Here is a 23,130-nt window from a genome sequence, read left to right on the forward strand (position 1 = left end):
TCCCTAGGTGTCTCCAAAATTCCTGAAGATTTGTTGCGTGGTGAATACACCGCACAGTGTTGTGGCACCTGCCCTTTGGAATTCCCTTCATTTAAATATTAGACAGGCACCATCTCAGTTATCTTTTTGGTGCTTACTGAAGACTTTCCTCTTTCAACAACACTTTTAAGTAGAGATCTTATCCCAGTCTGCATCTGTGTCAAAATTGCTTTTAAAGATGTTTTAAAGCTGTTGTTTTGAAGATGTTTTAAGATGTTTTGTGTTAATATGTTTTAAAGTCTTCTTTTTAAAGATGTTTTAGAATGCTTTAGTGTTTTTGTTTGCCGCCCGGGGCTCTTTCTGGGAGGCAGGGTGGGAATAAATAAATACATTCAGAAATCTCTAGTTTCCGTCACGAAACTACCACTCCCTTGCTCAAAGGAATGTTGTTAAGCTCACTCAAAACTGTAGCATAAATAGGTCGAAAAGATTGCACCATATTCTTCAAAACATATTCCAAGGCAAAAAACTAGGTTCAGAACTGAATGCTAGAAGTATATTTCACTGTGGGCTATACATTAGCCAGTATACTGGGAGGTCCATTTTCAGAAAAGCATCATCTTTTACAGATATGACACAATATTACTGTTGGCAAGAGAATCTTTGTTGTGAGAGCAAAACATCCTTTATCACTATTATTTACCTACTTTGTATCATTTTGTTCTGCATCGACGTTGTCATACACCATGCCTTCCTGGGCCATAACATCTGTTATCAAAACCACACAGCATATTATCACCTGTCATTTAAAAAGCACCTAAACTTTCCTAGGTGCTGTACAAAGATTTTAAAACAGGCAGCAGTCCGCACCTGCAGGCTTATAATCAAGTGGACATGACACAAAAGGAAAAAGAGAGCTGGAGTGAGGAAGTAGGGGAGAGACAGAAAAACAAGCAAATGGAGCAACAGTTCAGTAGAGTTACAGCATTGCGATGTTTAACTCAGCAACACATAATACTGTAAGCCACGGATGTTGTTGGACCCGAGTTCCCATCAGTCCTAGCCAGCATTACCAGTGGCCACGAATGTTGGGAGTCTGAGTCCAAACAACACGCGGAGGGCCACAGGTTCCTTGTCTCTTCTGCAAGCAGTTAATCTACAGGCTGGAAATTAAATCTGTCTTAACATCTAAATCAATGCATTCTGAGACTTCAGAAACCAACCATCTAATTGTTCAAAAATCCAGAAAATGGATAACTTGCTATTCATATAGGGGAAATAGCCACCTCTGAAACCCAAGGCCACTCGCTTGTGGAATTACTCTGGCATGGTTGTCCTTTGCTTCCCTAGTGCCTGTATAATAAGTGTTAACATATGAAGACAAGCAGGAACTTTTGAAAATAACACACTCTGGTCTGGTCTGCATGACACAGCTCTACAAATTTTCAGTGCATATGAAGGCAACTTAGTCCTGCAAGACCAGTGGTGGCAGATGCATGAAAACTTGCCTGGACTACATGTACTTGTAAAGCATTGTAGTGATGCAAATTATAGGATATATTTTTTTTAAAAAATAGCAATTGCACCTCATGCTGTATCCATCCATCAATGTATCCATCCCAAAGCATCAAACACCCCTCACTCCACCTCCCCACGCCAAATCCTTTCAAAAAAGAGGCAATTTTGACTATTGGACACATCTGCTTACCTAGGTTTGATGCAGAACTGGAAAGATTGCTGAAGAGGAAAAGAAACCTAAACTGAGCATTTCAGCATAGTTCATAAATTGCAACATTATTTGCATGCAATTAAAGACTTTTAAATCGATAAATTGATGCTATAAGTAGTAATAGCATATTAAGAGATGGATAAAAGTTGCATCAAGAGAATACAAGCAGGAAGTAGTTTGAATCCAGCCCATACACCAGGGAAGGGGGAGCTTTTGGCGACCCATTTCCTATCAGTCTTAACCAGTGTTGCCAATGGTCAGGAATGATGGGAGTTGTAATCCAAAAATATCTGGAGGGTCACAGGCTCCCCATCCATGACATACAATAATTCAACTTTTAATTAAATCCTTAAATACACATATATCCATCATGATCAATACCAATTTGCAGTCCGTGGAAGGTACATGTTTACAAGGGAGGTCTGTTTATAAGTCATGGAGGTGTTTTGGTTCAATTGCGCCTCCACAAATTTGAGAAGCAACAAAATATTATTGTTGTTGTTGTTGTTATTGTTAATAATAATAATAATAATAATAATAGATTGTTTGTTTGTTTGTTTCCCACACTTTCTCCCAGTAGGAGCACAGGGCAGCAAACAAAAGCACTAAAAACACTTTAAAACACCATAAAAACAGAATTTAAAATATAGTAAAACAAAACAACCATTAAAACCATATTAAAACAAAATATCCTTAAAAAAATTTTTTTAAAGCTTTAAAAAGATCTTAAAAAAAAACTGTTTGAAAATATATTCAAAAGCAATTCCAACACAGACACAGACTGGGATAAGGTCTTTTAAAATACTTGTTGAAAGAAGGTTTTCAGTAGGTGCCAAAGAGAAGTGAATTCCAAAAGGTAGGTGCCACTACACTAAAGGTCCGTTTCCTATGCTGTGCAGAGCAGACCTCCTGATAACATGATATCTGTAAGAAGCCCTCACCTGCAGAGCGCAGTGATCGACTGGGTATATAAGGCGTAAGATGGTATTTCAGGTATCCTGGTCCCAAGCTGCATAGGGCTTTGTAAACCAAAACCAGAACCTTGAACTTGGCCCAGTAGCTAATGGGCAGCCAGTGCAATTCTTTCAGCAGCAGTGCAACATATTGATAATACCCTGACCCAGTGAGTAGTCATGCCACAACATTTTACACCAGCTGCAGGTTCTGGACCAACCTCAAGGGTAGCCCCACATAGAGTGCATTACAGTAATCCAACCTTGAGGTTACCAGTGCATGGACAACAGTGGTCAGGTTACTCTGGTCCAGAAGCAACCACGGCTGTCTTACCAGCCAAAGATAGTAAAAGACACTCCTAGCCACTGAGGTCACCTGGGCCTCTAGCAACAAAGATGGATCCAGGAGCACCCGAGACTACAGACCTGCTTTTTCAGAGGGAGTACAATCCCATCCAAAGGAGACAACTGACCAATTATCTGAACTCGGGAACTACCAACCCACAGCACCTCCATCTTGCTAGGATTCAAACTCAGTTTATTGGCCCTCATCCAGCCCACCACCGAGTCCAGGCACTAGTGCAGGGTTTGCACGGCCTCTCCCGATTCAGATGTTACAGAGAAATAGAGCTGGGTATCGTCAGCATACTGCTGACACCTCACCCGAAATCTCCTGATCACCACTCCCAAGGGCTTCATATAGATGTTAAACAGCATTGGGGACAAGATGGTACCCTGCAGCACCTCACAGCACAACTGCCAGGGGCCTGAAAGACCCAATGCTATTATCTGAAAATGACCCTGGAGATAGGATTAGAACCACTGTAAAACAGTGCCTCCAATGCCCATCTCATCAAGTCGGCCCAGAAGGATACCATGCTCGATGGTATCAAAAGCTAGTGAGAGATCAAGAAAGAATAACAGGGTCACACTCCCCCGTCCTCCTGATAAAGGTCATCCATTAGGGTGACCAAGGCCGATTCAGTCCCGTAACCAGGCCTGAATACAGACTGGAATGGGTAAAGATAATCTGTTTCATCCAAGAGTACTTGCAATTGCTGTGCCAGAACCCTAACAATCATCTTCCCTAAGAAGGGAATATTTGCCACCAGGCAGTGGTTGTCACAAACCAATGGTTCCAGGAAGGGCAGGAGTGGTCAAATCGCTGCCTCTTTCAGGATGGCTGGAACCACTCCCTTCCGCAACGATGCATTAACCACACCCTGGATCCACTCAGTCAAATCCCCTTGGCAAGCTTTAATAAGCCAAAAAGGGCAAGGGTCGAGAGGACACGTTGCTGGCCACATCATCACCAGCACCTTGTCCACATCATCAGATCGCATCAACTGAAACTGTTCCTAAGAAGTTGCAGCAGATGTTGCACTGAACACCTCACTGGGGACTACAGTAGATGTGGATAAAGCATCAAGATTGCTATGGAGGTAAGCAACTTTACCCTCAAAGTGCCTTGCAAACAATTCACTGTGGGCCTCCGATGGGTCTAAAATTCCATTTCCTGGAGTTGATGTCAACAGACCCCTGACAATATGGAAAAGCTCCACTGGACAGCTACTTGAGGATGTGATGGAGACAGAGAAGTTGGGCCTTCTTTGCTGCCCTCATTGCGACACTGTGGGCACGGTTATGATGTTTTATTCATGCCAATCAGGCTCACATCACGTCTTTTGCCACTTGCACTCTAGCCATCATGCAGCCTGTTTCATTGCCCTTAAGCTCACTGGTGTACCAGGGTCCAAACCAGGCTCCACGATGCCGGAGAGGGTGCTCGGGGGCAACCGTGTAAACAGCCTGCCACACCTCACTGTTCCACAGCGTGACAAGGGCTTCAACAGGGTCACCTGTTGTATCTACTGGGAACTTCCCCAGGGCATTCAGGAATCCATCTTAATCTGTCTACCACCCCTGCATGGAAGGATCAGAGCCATAAACCTAAACTTCACCAGGAAGTGGTCTGACCATGACAATGAGGTGACATCCACCCCCTTATCTCCAGACCACCCCTTCCACCATCTGGAGTAAAAATCAAGTCGAGGGTGTGCCCTGACGTATGCGTCAGGCAGGTGACAACTTGAGACAGCCCCATGGTCATCGTGGAGGCCATGAAGTCCTGAGCAGGAGCACTAGAGGCAGCCTCAGCATGGACACTGACATCGTTCCAGGCTCCTCCAACATCACAGCCAAGATGGCTTCTGCCAGCTTGGTAAGCGAAGCTGCCAGGCAGCAGGGTGGACAGTACACCAGCAGCAACCCTAGTTTATTGTCTCCTTGGCCCAATGCCAGGTACAGGCCCTCACAGCCAGCTCCAAGACAGAGTGTTTTCCTGGTGACAGAGATGGAAGTTCTGTAGACCACAACTCCTCCCCCTCCCCCCCTCCCTGCCCCCTGTGCTGGTATTGCATTGTGTATTCACATGGGCAAAGCTGTGTCAGATCAACTCCTCCCAGCTCACCCACCCAGGTCTCGGTAATGCACACCAAATGAGCACCTTCATCCATGATCAAATCATGGATGAGTGTGGTCTTAGTGTGTACTTTTCTGGCATTAAACAGCACACGCAGGTCAGTGGGCACAGCGCATGAGTACTGAGGAACCTGTCCATGAGAGGAGATAATAGGATCAGCAGAAGGAGCTAGGGAAGAGAGGAGAGACCGTAACACTACTACATTATTCTTAACTTGGGTAAGTCAGCTGTGCACAGTTTGATGAAGAAGGAAGAAGTACAGCTGAAATGCATGCAAGCACTTGTGAGCAGCTGAGCAAGAGCTGAGCATGAAAATACTATTTAAAGTGCTGGAAATGTCTTTTGTGGGTTGCAAAACGGACCCTGGAATCATCATTATCTTGAGGATACTAGAGGGAGGGCTGCAGCTCAGTGGCAGAGCATCTGCCTTGCATGCAGAAGGTCCCAGGTTCAGTCCCTGGCATTTCCAGGTAGGGCTGGGAAAGATTCTGATCTGAAACCTTGGAGACCTGCTGCCAATCAGTGTAGGCAATGCTGAGCTAAATAGACCTATGGTCTGATTCAGTCTAAGGCAGCTCCCTATATTCCTATGTGTTTTTGTCCCAAAGAGATACAAAAAGAAAGGGATTGTTGTTGTTTTGCTATTATCTTTTGAGTATAGTGACCAATAGCATTCAACATTATCAGATGCCCCTTCCTCTCCCCAAATATCAGAACTGGGGGTTGGCACCTTTTTAGTTCAGACTCAGTCCTGGGCAACAGGCAGATTTATAGTTACATACCTTAACATATGTTTGTGTGTACAAGTGATCAATGGCCATTCTACTCATTAATAGATATGGTATCCCTAAAAAGATTAAATAAACTGCAACCTTATTAATGGACAATCTATGGTTCTACCTGGGGTTTCCTTTGTCAGGATAAATGCAACTGATGGGACTGCAGCCTTTTCCTTAAAAGTTGATATATGGTCTGTTGGGCTCACAGAAGGAAGAAAAAGCTGTGTGCTATGATCTCTCAAGTGACCTTAACAAATTTCTTGATAAGCCCATAGATGTTAGAGGCTGGGCTTATAGACTTCTGGTGAAGAAAGGAAGACCTGAGCAGTGTGGCTTGGATTTGTTACATGAAAGGGCAGAGATATCAACACTCTGCCACTTCCTTCTCACCCACCCCTGTCTGACAGTGCTCCAGTATAAATCTAAAGACTCATTGCTACTACACCAAGGGCTTGGAAGTAATTTGTTACTTTTTTGAGGAGCGAGTGGGTAATTCCGTTACATTTTGATTGCAATAGAACTAGGAGTAATTTTATTACTTTTGTGGAGTAATTGTAATGTTTCCAGCATTACTTCTGGGCATTACTTGGGGGGGGAAGCAGGGGAAGTCTTCTGCTCCTCTGATTTGTGGATGAAAACCATGTACCTCAAAGTGAGCTTCTATGCAGTGTCACTCTTCCCTCATGCTCTGTGGGTGGGTAGGAGGCAATGAGGGAGGAGGTGGAGAGTGAGACGGGGGGAGTGGAGAAAACAATTGTTTTAAAAAAATAGATGGTGGTGGTGAAGAATGGAGTGGAGGGGGAAAGCAGCGGGAGGGCAAGAACATGGATAAAGGAGGAGGAGGCAGCAGCAGAATGGAAATAAAGAACTGTGGAGGTGAAAGATGACAACTTGTGTGTGTGTGTGTGTGTGTGTGTTCACGCACACACAAAGTGGCCTCCACCACCCTTTCTGGCTACTGTGCTGCATTTGCAGTATTTTAACTTTTTTGCATCTCGGGAAAATGTGTGCTTGGGTGAGTGTCTCTTAGTTGGTGGCAGGGCAGGGTCCGGGAGGTGGTTAAGTGAGAGAGAGTATGCTGGCTGGCTGAGGGGTGTGCGTGTTGCACTTGGTTTGATGTGCAAAGATCTGAGTAGTGGCCTCTGCCTCCCTCCCCACCTCCCTTACCAGCGGAGAGACCACCATTGCTATCTTATGGATAAAAAGAAGTATTCTAGTACCTTTGTATGTGTGTGTTTATTTTTAATGTTGTTTTAGGCTACTTAGATGAGCAGCAGCCAAGGCCAGTACCTTGTAGGCACTTTTTTTTGAAAGTAACTGAAATGTAATTGTAGTGATTACTTTTGAGAAAAAGCGAAGTAAGCACTTACTTTCAGAGCAATTGTAATTGTAATGGTAATTACTACTTTTTGGGCCATGTAATTGTAACTGTAATTTATTACTTTTTAAAAGTAATCTTCCAAGCTCTGATTACACCAACTGTAAACTATGGTTGTAGCAGCAGCAAGACTAATAGATAGCAATCAGGTAATGATGGTCCTTTCCATTTCCATTGTGATAGTGTAAATGTGCCTACAAGTGCTTCTAGACTGCTGCTATTTTGGGGTATGAGATTCAATGACATACTAGCAAGTTCAGGTTGCACAATTAAAGTTGATTTGATGCTCTTGTACAAATGTTGTTTGTTTTTGCAATAAGGAAAGTGATGGGGAAATGTGGGGTAACAATTTCTTGATGCAGTGTTGTATGACTTCCCCACAGATCAGAATAAATCTCGAGCAGGTCATCCGGAAGAGACCCATCTTTCTTCCTCCCTCCCTTTAGCTCAACATATAACACGAGTCTCTAGCTCCTATCCCACTCTTCCTTCCTTTCAATTCAACCTGGATAAGATGGATGTTTCCTCCCAATCAGAAGTGCAAGCTTCCCCATCCTAAAGTGCATCCAATAGCCTTTTGTTCCTGTGTTCCATTTACACCTCATTGTAATGTTGCTTGCCATTCCTATACTAGCATTTTACAAAGAATTTTTTTTTAAGTCTTCACAAAACTATTATCTGCACTGCAGTTGGTCACAATTTCAGATGTTTCACAGCTGGCTGAAGTGATCGATTTAAAGAATGAAGTCGGCTAGTGAATCAAGGACAATTACTTCATTTCAGGATAAAGGGCAGCTGCTGGTTTAAATTAAAATTACATACCGCAAATTCTCTTTCAAGTGTGTATTTTTCATTTTGAATTTTCCTTTCTTGAAAAATTTTCCAAGTCCCTTTAGCTTTTCTACTTTGACATCACTAGGTAAAGAAAAAGGTTAAAAACATCAAATTAAACACAGAAATTGGAAGTTATGTATATTCACCTTTTATCATCATTTATGAAAGTGAAGTTGATTGGCAATAAGATTAAGACTGGCAAAAGGCAGTCATTCTGAGCATAGTGCATACATAATTCATGCCTGGAATTCACCACAAGATGCAATAATCACCACTAGCTTAAGAGGTCTTTGAAAGGAGCAAGAGAAATGAATGAAACATCCAGGTTTTGAGGCAGACTACTAAAGGTGAGCAACAAAGGACTTCCACATACTAGATACTATTTTATTTATTTAAATCTGTATCCTATTTTTCCACCAATGGTGTCCCAATATGGCTAACAGTAAAATACAAAACCACCATCAAACATTAAAAAACAGGTAGGTGAACCATCAACAATACTGAAAAAACACTGCCAATTAAAACAAACTGCAACATTTACAGTGGCCGTAACAAGTCAGTTTATAAGGTCAAAGCCCTGTGTAAATAAAAACGTATTTTCCTGTTCCTGGAAGGCTATCAGAGAGTGGGTTAGGTAGACTGCCTTGTCAATGAGTTACAGAGCTTGGGAGCAGCCACAGAGAAGTCCCTGCTAAATGCTGTCTAACCATCTTGCTCTGCTTGTGAGCAATGGCATGTGACAGATCACTGTTGGAGTTCATGATGCACCAGAATTAGGAAAAGAATAAGGATAGTTCATGCACCACCACCACAATTCAGCACACTAACACTAGTAAAGTTTCATCTGAAGCTCTGGTACACTCACACAATTAGTTTATCTGTCTAAAATGTCTAGAAACCTTTGGCTGTTGTTGCCATCTTTTTAAGTCTACACTGAACTAAAACTACATGGAAACACACCGTTCATCTGACAAAATAGTTTTGGATTACTGTGGTTCAGTTTAATGAGTTTAATCCTCCTGGGCCATTTCAGACATTAGAGGTGCAATGTGCGAATGTAAGGAACGTGCATCATACAGGACCAATAATCAAGGAGTCAGAAATGGTCACTGTGCCCCATAGTGAAAATCCCATGTTTTCCCATTTACAGTGTGTGATTTATAGGTAGGTACTTAGGCTACCTGATCTGAGGTACAGACTAAAGACATTACACTCACTCTGGCTTGGTTATATTATAGCCTTCACATTGAACATCCTCATATGTTTCTTCACAGGCATCATCTGAAACTTAATACACAAAAATGGTTCCCTTTAAAAGTGCTCATGATTCTTGGCAATTAATTCTCCTCTAAAGAAAAAGCTAAGTGTTCCCAGAAGCTATTTAGGAATTCAGCAACAATGTTAAAATGTACAACATACCTTTTATTTTGCTTTATTAACTCAGCATAAGCATTTCTTTGGAACATTTAGCAGACATCCAAAAGTCATCTCTACAATCCAAACTCAGTGGCTGGCCACTGCCACATCCCTACTACTCAGGCTGGCCAGGGCAGATGGAGGGGAGGAACAATATCTCTTCTCTACAGCATCTCCCAAACTGGCACAGTGAAGAGGCCTGAGTCAGGCTAATTGCCATTACATGATGGCAGCAGGGCCAGCTGAGCACCAGCAAATGCTGTGCCAGCCCAGCTGCACTACCTCCCAGGAAATGCACTGTTTGGGGGGGGTTGCTAGCTACCACTTGTGGTAGCTTCCACCTGCCCACCATTTGGGCAGATGCACTGGGGCACTCCTCAGCAGCAGCAGGCTCTTTCCACCAGTGGTTGAGCTCCCCTGTCAATGGAGCCAAGCAGGGCTGAATGGAGGGACACCTCTGCCTCATCCAAGATCCCTCCAGCATAGCAGATTGGGGAGCTGGATTGCTCTGCAAGTTGCTGGAAACAGCAGTTGCCAAACTAAGCAAATCACCAGACCTCTGAACTGCGAAATAACAAGTTCATTAAAGTTCTTCAATGACTTCATAGTTTCTGTGATCTTGAGCATATGGATATGATGCACTGGCATTTTCTTGAGATGAATTAGCTCTATAGCGTGATAAGCAATCCAGGACGAGGGCATCCTGAAGTGCGACACTCAAAAGTGCTGGTGGGGGACCTCTTGCCCTTCTGCTGTTGTTAGACTTCAGTTCCCATCATTCCTGACTATTAGCCACACTGGCTGGGGCTGATGAGAACTGTAGTCCAACAGCATCCGGAAGGGAACAGGTATTAGGTCCCATTCACACAGGAGCTAAAGTTCGGATGAAAGATGCAGCTTTTGCCATCACGATGGATTTTCGAGGTTCACACTTCCTACCTTCCAATCCACTGTTTTCCATTCACATAGTTGCCATTCCTCTGGAAAGGTTTAGTATCACTGTCTCCTTGTGGCCCCGCCCCCAAATTTACATGTTTACTCCTTCCAGAGTATTGCCAATGGAGAAGGGGGGTTGTTTCATTGTTTCTTGTCAATTGCACGCTGAAGCTGGGAGAGTATGGGGGTGCAATTGACACAAAAAACTTATGTCAGTTTCGTTTCCTCCTGACATATTTATAGTAACCCCCCTTTTTTATTAAGTAGGTATGAAATGCAATTTTTAGTGGGAGTGGGAGTGGGCGCACGCGCATGTGCGTGCATGCGCCTTGTGTCACATTGCTGGTAATTGGGCAATACAACAATATTGGAGGGGTACATTGACCATACTGCAGGGATTAACGTGGAAACAGAATGCATCGCTGGTTTCAAGAAGCGAGGGAAGGAAATGGGGAGAAAGGGGGAAAGGAAGGCTAGAGCGACTGGGACTACGTCTGTCCCCTTTGCTTTCTTGGTAATAGGGATCGAGGGGGCACCCCTTCCCCTTCAAAATCCTTTTCTTCATGTGTGTGTATATGAGGGACAGAGAGGAAGGACTGGCATTCCCTGCCTCTCTTTTGCCCCGGTGTGATGCATTAACTTAAGGAGCCACGTTCCTCTATCACAGCCTCTTTTTCCTTCTCCCTCTTCGAAAGAATGAGGCATTCTTCCTTTGTGTGCTTGTATTTCCCTGGTTCTTGTGTGGGAAAGTCTCCCCCCAAAGACAAAGGGAAGGCAAAGGGAGAGCACTTGACACTTTCTCTCATTTCTCTTCCCTTCCGTCCTCTCTTTCCAACTGCAGAGGCTGAGGTGAATCCCAGCCAGCCTCTCCCTCTTGGCAAATCACTGTGGGACAAACCCAGGTCTAATGAAGGGAAAGGGGAGGGCAGGGTGTCACTGTCTTCCGTCACATCGCTTGTAATTGGGGGATACAACGATATTGGGAAACGGAATACATCATAGGTTTCAAGGAGCGAGGGGAGGAACTTAATGGGGGAAGGGGGGAAGGAAGGCTATAGCAAATGTGGGAGAACAAAGCGAAGCCAGAAGTGGCTGGTTAAGCCACCACAAGCAAAATGGAACTTGTGGAGAGTTTAGTGGATGGAGAAAGGGGAATATCTGAAAGCTAGGATCTACCCGCCCAGCAAAAAAACGTTGAAGCAAAGTGCGAACATGCAAACGCAGTGCAGCAAAGATGTTTTTTCCTTCACTTTTTGCATTATCCTGGGATTGGTTTAATGAGGATTTAAAGGGAAAAACTAAGTCATACCTTCTCTTTGCCTGCAATGTCATGCGAACCATGTGAATTTAATGGGGATTCAAGTTGCACCAGACTCGCACTAAACCTCCATGTGAACCAGCCTTTACACTCCTACCCTAGCCTGCAGGTATGTGACATTCTTGTGTACGTGGAAGTTAAACTCTTACTTCTGAAGCTTTCAAAACAGAAACAGCACACGAAGGACGTATGTAAAGAGACACTTGAAGGAGAAGGAAGGGTCAGGTGACTTTCAAATTCACAATATCTTACAAGGAGAAATCCCCACACAAGACTAGTCCAAATTTAAAAAAGGAGTCGTTGGAATTATTCAGTATATAAACCTCTGCATGAGGACATATTAAATGAGCTATACCTAGATGGTAGTTTAACTAGCTTCTTTAAATACCAAATTATTTTAATAAGCTTTGCTAATACTGTGCAGTCCATATATTCCTACACACAAAAAATGTATAAAATAACTGAACTGGAAGAGGAGATTAAAAACTATCACTGTTCCTGCAGCTAAACCTTGTTACATTAAAAGCAGCAATAACCATGGCTTCAGCCATTACTGAATGGCTGCTATTAAATATTATTGTGGGCTAATCAGTTTCCCATAAACGGGTGATTTTTTTCCTTTGGCGGCATGATTATAACCCCTGGACATTTTTTTTAATGTGGTTGCTTGAGATATAGATAAGCAGGCAAATTTTCTCTGCTCAGTCACAAGGGATTGGATCCAGACATCGTTGGATTCACAGTATGGTTCTAACCCAAAGCTTACTGACGGCCAGTTATTATCCTACTTAGAGGAGACCCAGTCATGACTAACTTAAGCCCCATTGATTTCAGTGGGTCTGCTCCAAGTAGGATAGTAACTGGCCCAAGGGATGGATCCAGACCATCTCTTAGCTTAACCTAGCCAAAGAAGGGTGAGGGGTATGCTACCCTGAGCTCCTTCAAGGAATGGTACAGTAAGAAACAAATAATAATAATAAAAGAACAAATAGCCATCCTATGAACAAGAACAAATCACTGAAGAAGGGCATAGCTAAATTCAGAAAAATAGAGAAGAGCTCAAAAGGGACCAGGCAGACTACAGTGTGCATCCTATCAGAGGGTAATAGCATATGTCATGCTTTGAAGGCCTATCATAGAAATCCATATGGGAAGGAAGAGGAACCTGTGGCCTTCCAGATGTTGTTGGGCTAAAATCAAATCAGCTCCAGCCAGCATGGTCAATAGTCAGGGATGATAGGAGTTATAGCCCTCTGGATGCTGTTGGGGCTATAACAAGTTCCCCATTCCTGCCACACAGGCTCTACAATTTTGCTGGATGAAGAAGAAAATGTTATTCCTAGTTCCTAGAGAGATTTATCCAGCACCATAAGAATATGAACTGAACAGCAATTCCTATTTGGTGGGTGCGTTATCAACCCGTGGTTATCAGGAGGCCACAAAGTGGGATTGACAAAGAGTTCCTGAACAAGATGTTTTTTTTCTACAAATGTGATTTGCATACTTCTATTACAGCACCTTTTCAGTTGTCATCCATGGGAAATGACACAATAGAAGGGCCCTTCTCTGACCTACACATCCTACTCCTGCACGAGCATAGGACATATGTAGTTGGAAGACCAAGTAACCACAGTGTCACTTCCCTTCCACTGCACACTTTGTTCATTATAAGCCTAACATCTTACATTGTAAGCCTAACAGTAACATCTGAAAAAGATGATGCCATAATTTGTCACAAATTCCCTAAAAGTTAGATCAAGAGTAGTATCCCTATTGGGTGTGGGGTTGAGGCTAGCATGAGTTCATGACTGAACTGAGATTTGAAACAAGATGTCTAGCTCATGTTCTTAGCTGCTATATCACATCAGTTTTCACAGGACACATTCAGTGTTTCAGAATTGCTAAGTGTTTGGGCCACAGAACAATAAACAACAGGAGAAGTGGCTCAGGGGACTACACAGAGCCCAGACACCAGATTATCCAGTACTGGGCTTCCAGAGGTACAACATACATTTGTAAATGAAACTGTGAAATGCTTGATTGTTCAGGAAACTTTATATGATCAGTTGTAGAGGAGCTGGCCGTTGGTGTTAATTCTTTTGGTTTAGAGAGTATAGAAAAACTATTGGAAGTTTGACAGACCTTTGCAAGAAGAGTTGCTAAACAAAGCTTTGTATAGATCTTCTTCACTTTCATGTCATTGCCATACTTTCTGTGGTAACATTTTTAGTTTTTGGAAGAAGCATAGTGTTACTTTCACACTTACAGGTGTCTGAGGTAAATGAGCTGTAGGCATCAGAAGCTTGACTGCAACAACAACAAAGAGTTATGATAAATACAGGTTTCAGATTTTGAAAGGGATTTTCAACTTTTCCAGAACATAAAATCTATAGACACTTCATAAGTACTCACAATTCTCTCTGTATTCCTTCCACGTCATCATATACTTCTTCCACATCTTGCACAAATATGGCAGTCCTTGGACCCAGAGTGGCTTCCTTGTCATCTATTTTCAAGGCTTCCAGGCACACATAATCATCTGAAACTGGAGCAAGATCCCTGCTTAAAAGTTCTCATGAACATATATAAGAGGATTCATAACCTAAATATATTTATGCTGAAATAACAACACAGAATCCTGCACATCTCAAGTCAGTCTATCAAGAGTGTATCAGCTTCTCCTCAAAACCCACTACAAAGTCTACAAGCCAGCCAACATTCTCAGTCATTGCCCACTATGCTTCCAGCAGTCTTAGGCCTCAGTGACACTTGAAAAGCTGCAGAAAATGGTCCAATCACTGGGGAAAAGTCTCACAGGATCCCCCCCACTTCAATTTGATGTTTAAACACATATAATTTTGTATATCACTTCTCTCTAAAGGTTTTAGCATGATGTCATAGTCGTTAACAAAAAGCGTGACTTTTGGTGGGATCTAAAGTAGCAGCAACAAAAGCACAACCTGGAGGATAGATGTGAGGATGACACTCCACAAGAGTTCACTTATTATGCAAAGAAAAAAAGTGCAAACATTTGTTAGTTTTGAAAAGGAAAAAAGTTGTGCTGCAAAAGATACACAAAGAATTGAAGAAGGATTCATTTCATGATTTCCCTTCAAGGGAAAAATATTTTGGAAGCCTTTTCACATTGGTCTTCTTCAGTCACGTAGATTCACATTTGGCCCTTGAACATTCTAACCCTACTCACATAAACCCCAACAATCCCATTATATTTTCTCTTTCATGCTATCATGCAAACCCTGCTGAGGCAGACTAATGGCTTTCTGCAGGAGTCACAAATGCATCTAATGGCTGAATTAAGCTTTAACTCAGCAGTGTTTATACTTGGAAGAGATGTAACAGCATGAAACAAGCCCAGTTTCCAGCTCACAAACACTGGGAGGCTCTTTTATATTTGAAAGCAAAACAGGTTACATTAGTGGAGCTGTCAGAAGAGATTCACAAACAGCACACAGCACACGTGTCATCATGACATTTAAAGGCAGAAGTTACTTTTTGCCAAGAAAATCCCAACACATAAATGAGAGAGGGCTCATTGCTTGAGTGACAAGACAAGCTCAAGCGCAAAGTCATTGCACAGCAGGCCTGGAATAATTTAGAAAACAAGGTCTTGTTCTATTCTTAGCTGATCAGGCAAACCTGATGGAAAAAATTAAGTTATAATCACATACCATGTTTATTTATTACAAGTTGTGGGTTCTTCTCCAACTGTTCTCACAGTAATATATATATTGCACTTTTGGAAGTATTTGAAGAACTTCATGAAGATTATCTAAACTAGCTATAATCCTAACAACCCTGTAAGGTAAAAATCAGTGCGATGTATTCAGCGTAGTATTAAGCAGATTGTTTTGCCAGTGCAAGGATTTCTCCCTGCACAACATAATATTCTCCACCTCTCTTCCCCCATGCATCCCCTAAATCTGTTGTGAGTTTTCCCCCAACACTTCGGAGCAGAACTGGGGATAGTATGGCATGCACATAGGAAGAGGAGAGGGGGAAATCCCATTGTGCTAGCACTCATCTTTGTGCTAGTGAAACATTTTAGTTGAATACCACCCAGTATTATCACCCCCCATATTGCACTGGACTGAGTATGTACTGAGACTCAAGAGAGAGGCTATAAATCCCAGTGAACTCAGATTAAACTAAAGCAGTATAAAGAAGTTACTCACAGTTTCCATCTTTTGCTAGCCGTGTGCCAGGGAAAGATGGTGTTGTCTCCTCTGGAGGCGTGCACTTCTCACCTCTGTGTTCTCCAATGATTTTTGGTTTAGTGAGTATACCCCCATGGCCACTAATCTAACAGCAAATATTTTGATACTCAGGTCAAAGCTGTTTCAAAATATTTCTTGCCCAATTCATTCTATAACAAGCAATGTCTTAACATTCATTTAGCTCATTTACATGCCATCTTTCCTCCATCATGGAAGCAAGGGCAGTTTAACTGGGGACCATGGTTTGCATGCAGAAAGTCCTATTCTAAGGATATTATGTAGCAATGCCAAAAACATTGGGAGCAGCACTCCAGTGCCAAGCAGAATATATAGAACTGCACTAAATAAATCAGTGATCTAGTTCAGTACAAGGCACATTCATGTGCAGTGATGCTGCCATGGCAGGATCTTGGGATAAAAGTCCAGGGCCCCACTCAGCAGAATGAACATTGGGTTCCCAAATGGAGCAGGGCTGGTTTACTTCATTTTAAAGGAAGTGAAGTAATACACTTAATCATCTGAACGAAGGGAGGCTGTAAGACCATTATCTAACTCAGGAGTTCCCAAACAGTGCTCCATGGACCACCAGTGGTATGTGAATTTCATTCAGGTGGTCCACGGTATGTCTGTGAAGAACACTTACTATTTGAATTCTATGGAATTCACATTGTCATACAATAACATACAATATAAGAAGTAAAGGAAGCAGTAAAAGTACAATAAAATCATATTGCATTTAGCACAGCACATTAAAATTGCTGCATCAAGCAGGAAATGTCATTAAGTGGTCCACCAAGACCGTCAGCAATTTTCAAATGGTCAGTGGGGGAAAAAGGTTTGGGAACCACTGATCTAACTGTATCACTGTTCCATGAGTATATATTTTCCCACCAGCAAATTAACACTAATTTAGACAAGGCTTCAAATTAAAAGATCCTCCATGGTGCAGAGTGGTAAGCAGCAGTAATGCAGCCGAAGCTCTGCTCACGGCCGGAGTTCGATTCCAATGGAAGGAGGAAGTCAAATCTCTGGTAAAAGGGGTCGAGGTCCACTCAGCCTTCCATCCATCCATGGTCGGTAAAATGAGTACCCGGCATACGCTGGGGGGTAAAGAAAGGCCAGGGAAGGAACTGGCAAACCCACCCCATATATACTAGTAAACGTCGCAAGACATCACCCTAACAGTTGGAAGTGACTCGCACTATAAGTGCGGGGACACCTTTACCTTTTTTCAAATTAAAAAGCCCAGATATTGCTATGGCCATTGGTATTGCTAGTATCTGAGATATTCTATACATTCAGAGGAGACCTGGCACAGATGACAATTGAAGATGGAACTTCAAGAGACTGACCCCAATATCAATGGGCTGCAAGAAAGTTTGAGAAATTCTCTAGTGGCAGTGCTTGCTCCAAAAAATATCAAGGGAATACCAGAAAGCTTGTAGTACCATAGCCCTCCTCCCCACCCAACAAGGGTGTTCAAGGACTGACTAGAGAAGGTCAGCATTTCCATTGACTAATTTTTAAGAATCTAACTTGCAGATGTACTTTAAGGCTTAAAAAGAAAACTATCATATGGCATTCCATTGCTCCACTAGTATTCTTCTATTTAAACGTACCTTGATTGTTTTTTCACCGTATTGGTGGTTTGGTGTTTCATGATTCCAGCGTGCTCCTCTCTCTTTCATATCCTCTGTTTCTGTGCTGAAATGTTAACAGATAACACCATGCCACAATATTGTAACGATAATAGGGAGGTTTGCATTATGGAAATATATTACAAATAGCTTTGGAATAAATCCTAATCCATTCAGGAGGAATACATTCCTGTTTAGAGGTTTTGTCCCTGGAGTGTTAAACTGTGGGAATGATAAAAGTTATACATATACTCAAGAGCACCTGTACAATTGGATTCCACACTTATCTTGTTCTGACAACCCATGTTGTTTGTTTGAACTTCAGCAATGTTTTATCATCTATTATTGGGCCAATGCACCACTAGGCTTCTTGTGGTGGCTACCCGTTGGGCCCTTGCTCACATGTGCCTCCTTCAATGATCTGTCACAGCCAAAGCCAACAGGATAGTAGCCCAAGAATACATAGTAGGCCATAACAGCCAAAAGGAAAAGAAAATTTTCACCAGTTGCTCAGCAAGGCCACTTGTTGTCAGCTCCGGGCATAGTCACCTATCCTACAGGGCATATCTTGCTCTATGTGCAATGAATACTGAAGTTCTTCTATCTGTGTGCTTAAATCTGTCATTTTAAATATGAATAATAAAACTATCATGTTATCAGATTGATACACACATCCCTGAACTATGAGTGTCAATAGCATCATCAGTATCATCAGTACTCTTCACAGAAGCTTCAATAGGCCCTGTGTGCTAACTTTCATCACCACTCTCTTTTCCCTACACAGGCATCAGCCTCTCAAATCCCCAAGTTAAGTTGCTACAATTTTCAAGAATGCCATTATTCCACAGTAAAAATTAACAGTGATAAATATAGGTCTGATCGCCAGAATCTATGAAAACACAAAGTTTTATGGAGTCACCATCAATGCTAACTATGTAATGTGCTCTGCAGCAATTTCACTCTCCTTTAGTCATCATCAGGAAGCAAAACTCATTAAGATTGAGCACCACTGGGTAGCATAGCCACACTCTAGGCTAGATGCTCTAGCACTGAAATAGCTTGATTTTCTAGAGGACTCTAAAAACAGTGACCTTTGTCTACTGGAAGTTTCTCCCCCAGTGTGGTTTGACTAACAGAATTCATTTTAATATTCATAATGCTCCAGATTTGCATTAGATAAACTAGTTCTTTGACAGAACGAGGGCAAAATCCATTAAAACAAAAGACACCCACAGATGCAGCACCCCTTTTATCTTCCTCCCTCATGCCAGCAGATTTTATGAGGGATGCAGTAAGATGCTCCTAAACTACCGCAGCAACAATAGCCACACACCCAGAAAGGAAACAGGAAGTCAGTCATTATGGACTTGCACTTGTTCATCCCATATATTTCTGTAGGAAAGAATTAAGTAAGTGTTTCTTTCAATTCAACTGTTCAAAAGAGAAAGAACTTCAACATGCTTAAATTTGGCAGGATCATGTTTATTACATCTATGTGTAGATTCTGCAAGTATGATTCCCTCAGGAGGTGGTAGGCTGTCCAACACTGGAGGCATTCAAGAGGCAGCTGCACAGCCACCTGTTGGGTATACTTTAACTTGGATTCCTGCATTGAGCAGGGGGTTGGACTCGATGGCCTTATAGGCCCCTTCCACCTCTACGATTCTATATCTAGACAAGCACTAAGAAGCGTAGACATCAGCAGGAAGCCTAGGTTCCAGTTGGCTAGGCTGCAAGACTATTTTGATCTTTGACAAACACTTAAGAGGCCAAGAAATCAAAGGGAAAGGTAGTGTGACAAGATTACTGCCTTCCTGGATAAACAGCAAAATTGTTTAAAGATATTTACTTTAGTCCCAAGCTCTAAATTCAAACACATTTACAGATAGATTTTCTGTTATTCACTCAGATTCACTTCTAAAGTAAAAAGAAAAAAGAAAAATCAATTTGCTCTAGGTATCTTACTTTAAAAAGCAAGGACAAAAAATGAAACTTCAGAAAGAACACTTACCTAGGTGTGGCAAGAAGCAAACTTTGTTTCTATGCAAAACACAAAGAAGAAAGCTTCAGTTTTCACAGACTTAAAAGTCAGATGAATCAGAAAACAAAGCAGTGTTGTTTGTCTAGAAGTAACATATTTACTTAAGAAATATCTTGATCTACATCTGTTCTTTCGTGTCCTTGATATGAAACATGGCCAGAATCCAAACAGGCCACTAAATTACAAGTACTTCCATTGCGCACAGAGGTGTGCATGCCTGCCAATTTTCCCTTCTGGCCTCTGTCTCCAATAACAAGTTGACTGCTGATCCAGAGGGTCTGCCAGTCTTCAGAGATAGCTTTTCATGCACAAAGGAAGGAGGTCAGCTGGTAAGAAAAGTACAGCTGAACGCCCCCGACCCCATGCACAAGACAGTGTGTGGGCTTTTGGATCTCAGGCGATCTTCTTTTTCATATATAAGGCATGATGCCAGGTGTCATAACAAAGGAATTTATTATTATTATTATTATTATTATTAAGATATATATGCCACTCTGCCTCCCAGTAGGCGCTCAGGGCAGCAAACAAAAACACTAAAAAAAACCTCTAAAACATCTTAAATACAGGCTTTAAAATATATTAAAACAAAACATCTTTTTAAAAAGCTTTAAAAAGCAATTCCAGCACAGACACACATTGGGATAAGGTCTCTACATAAAAGGCTTGTTGAAACAGGAAGGTCTTCAGTAGGTGCCGAAAGGATAACAGACATGGCACCTGTCTAATATTTAAGGGGCGGGAATTCCAAAGGGTAGGTGCTACTACACTAAAGGTCTGCTTCCTATGTTGTGCAGAACAGGCCTCCTGATAAGATAGTATCTTCAGGAGGCCCTCACCTGCAGAGCACAGTGATTGACTAGGTATATAAGGGGTAAGACGATCTTTCAAGTACCCTGGTTCCAAACTGTATAGGACTTCATACACCAAAACTAGAACTTTGAATTTGGCCTGGTAGCTAATGGGCAGCTAGTGCAATTCTTTCAGCAGCAGGGTGACATGTTGGCAATACCCTGCCCCCAGTGAGCAGTCTCGCTGCAGCATTTTTCACAAGCTGTAGCTTCCAGGCCAACCTCAATGGCAGCCCCGCATACAGCGCATTACAGTAATCCAGTCTGGATGTTACTAGTGCATGGACAACAGTGGTCAGGCTATCCCAGTCCAGAAACGGCTGTAGCTATCTTACTAGCCGAAGCTGGTAAAAGGCACTCCTAGCCACTGAGGTCACCTGGGCCTCAAGCAACAACAATGGATCCAGGAGCACCCCCGGACTACAGACTTGCTCGTTCTGAGGGATTATGACTCCATACAAAGCAGGCAACTAACCAATTATCCAAACTCAGGAACCACCAACCCCCAGTGCCTCCATCTTGCTAGGATTCAGACCCAGTTTACTGGCCCTCATCCAGCTCACCACTGAGTGCAGGCAGCGGTTCAGGGCTTGCACGGCCTCCCCCAATTCAGATATAGCTGGGTATCATCAGCGTACTGCTGACTCCTCACCCCAAATCTCCTGATGACTGCTCCCAAGGGCTTCATATAGATGGTAAACAGCATTGGGAACAAGATGGTACCCTGCAGCACCCCACAGCACAACTGCCAGGGGGCCAGAAGACAATCACCCAATGCTATTATTTGAAAATGACCCTGGAGATAGGATCAGAACCCCTGGAAAACAGTGCCTCTGATACCCATCTCACCAAGTCGGCCCAGAAGGGTTTTGACAATAAATGATTATATGGGGTGTATGTATTTTTTACATCTCCATTGTGCGTATGGAGTCTTTCCAACAACCTTGTAAGGTAAATTAGGCTGAGAGTTGGTTCAGTCAAGTTGCACATGCTTTGTGTGTGTGTGTGTGTGTGTTTGTTGTTGTTGGCAATTTGCTGTAAAATATCAGTTCAGTGGGATATTGAAGTTAAAGCAATGGGGGGGACTGCCATTGTGCATGTTTCCCCCTCACTACATGGTTTGTGAATATGACATTATAAATTTGCATCTCACTTTTCTTCCTGAGTCCTCCCTCCCCCTTTTATCTTTGTAACAACCCTGTGAGGGAGATTAAGATGATAGTTGGTTCAGTCAAGCTGATTTTTTTTAGCTACTAGCTAGCTTTTTAGCTATTTTTAGCTACTCCTATCTTTTAAATGTTATTTTAATGTTATTCAATAATTACATGATTATTTTTTTTAACTATTTATGAACTGTTGTAAAATGCCTTAGGAGGGCAGGAATTCTGACAGGTTAAAAATCTGTTGAATAAATAGATCTTAAACCAAGATTCTGCATTCAAAATAACTGTTCACATTGGTAATATATGTACATAAGCAGCAGCTCTTGCCAATAGATTGCCAGGAGATGGGTGGCGGGTAGGAACGTAGGGGGCCTGGAAATAAAAGCAAACTGCAGTTAGAGAACACATACCTTGATATTTTCCCTTTTCCCTTCCTTGGAAGCTAGAATAAAGATTTTAAATAATTAGTACATTTCACCCCCATGTTTCATTTATCCATTATAATCATAATATGGGGTTTAAGTTGCAACACTAGGAAGACCTACATTTCCCACGCAAGCTGATTATACTATAGAACCACCCTACAATACAATTACAGGATAGTGTGTCAAAAGAAGTGACCCTGTCCCAGCTTTTTTTAAAAGGAGGGCTGCACACTCAAGATTCCACACATTACTTGTATAATTAGAGATATACTTTATTGCCACCTGCATCCAAATCTTGATCATTAGAGGCTCAAAATTTACGCAAGTAAAATGTTTAAGAGATTTTCCATACAGGTACAGAGATAAGATAAAAGGGTGAAACAGGGAGGAAAGCTGGAAAGTAGGCTTAAAGGTTAACAGGTAAAGGATAAGAAACCATGGCACCAGCTACAACAAAACAAGTGACCAAAGATCTCCGTACCTAGGAAAGAGCCACCATTCAGAGGTTAGCTTTCTTGTTAAAGGCACCTCCCTGCAATATTACCCAAATTCACCCATGCTGAAAGCTGAGAAACTTTGGGACTGGCCAGCACACACTTGCTTGGCTTATAAACAAACCAACTGATGAAGACTCACAATGTGGAGTTTCTTGAGCAGAATCAGTGGAACTCTCTGGATACTTCAAGTAGGATATTGTTTCTTCATAAGTGTTCAGTTCTTCAGTTTCAGTACTAAGAGGAATGAGGGGCAAAAGCATTGTTTTCAAGAATCCCATGGAAAAGATAAAAGTATTTGGATCTCTCTGAAGAGATGCCTTCTTAGAAGAGGCACAGAGCAGCATACTTAAGGTCCCTGTTGAGATTTGACCAGGTCCAAGTCAACTTAGATTTAAAAATGTAACTCTCAGAGGTTCCATTCCTGGGGTCATAATGGTGCGCGTATAACAAGACAACAGGAGTCCTGGGGATGATGGCCCT

The 23,130-nt window shown here is 42.3% G+C and overlaps 1 protein-coding gene across 7 annotated transcripts in view; it reads right to left on the reverse strand.

The window, feature by feature from the left end:
- Positions 1-23,130, reverse strand: part of FYB2 (FYN binding protein 2) — a 63,716-nt gene that overhangs the window by 26,229 nt on the left and 14,357 nt on the right. For 4 of the 7 annotated variants that reach the window (XM_061633158.1, XM_061633153.1, XM_061633157.1 and 1 more), the window contains 11 exons: positions 22,790-22,884; positions 22,139-22,170; positions 19,688-19,716; positions 17,659-17,743; positions 15,998-16,124; positions 14,217-14,349; positions 14,071-14,111; positions 9,352-9,421; positions 8,123-8,215; positions 1,688-1,716; positions 687-747 (listed from right to left, as the gene is read on the reverse strand). In XM_061633158.1, coding sequence (XP_061489142.1) covers positions 687-747; positions 1,688-1,716; positions 8,123-8,215; positions 9,352-9,421; positions 14,071-14,111; positions 14,217-14,349; positions 15,998-16,124; positions 17,659-17,743; positions 19,688-19,716; positions 22,139-22,170; positions 22,790-22,884 — 795 coding nt within the window. The remainder of the gene's footprint in view (positions 1-686; positions 748-1,687; positions 1,717-8,122; positions 8,216-9,351; positions 9,422-14,070; positions 14,112-14,216; positions 14,350-15,997; positions 16,125-17,658; positions 17,744-19,687; positions 19,717-22,138; positions 22,171-22,789; positions 22,885-23,130) is intronic. The other 3 variants (XM_061633154.1, XM_061633160.1, XM_061633156.1) reach the window with 2 other exon arrangements.

The sequence above is a fragment of the Rhineura floridana genome, chromosome 6, assembly GCF_030035675.1.
Source record: "Rhineura floridana isolate rRhiFlo1 chromosome 6, rRhiFlo1.hap2, whole genome shotgun sequence".
Taxonomy (NCBI): domain Eukaryota; kingdom Metazoa; phylum Chordata; class Lepidosauria; order Squamata; family Rhineuridae; genus Rhineura; species Rhineura floridana.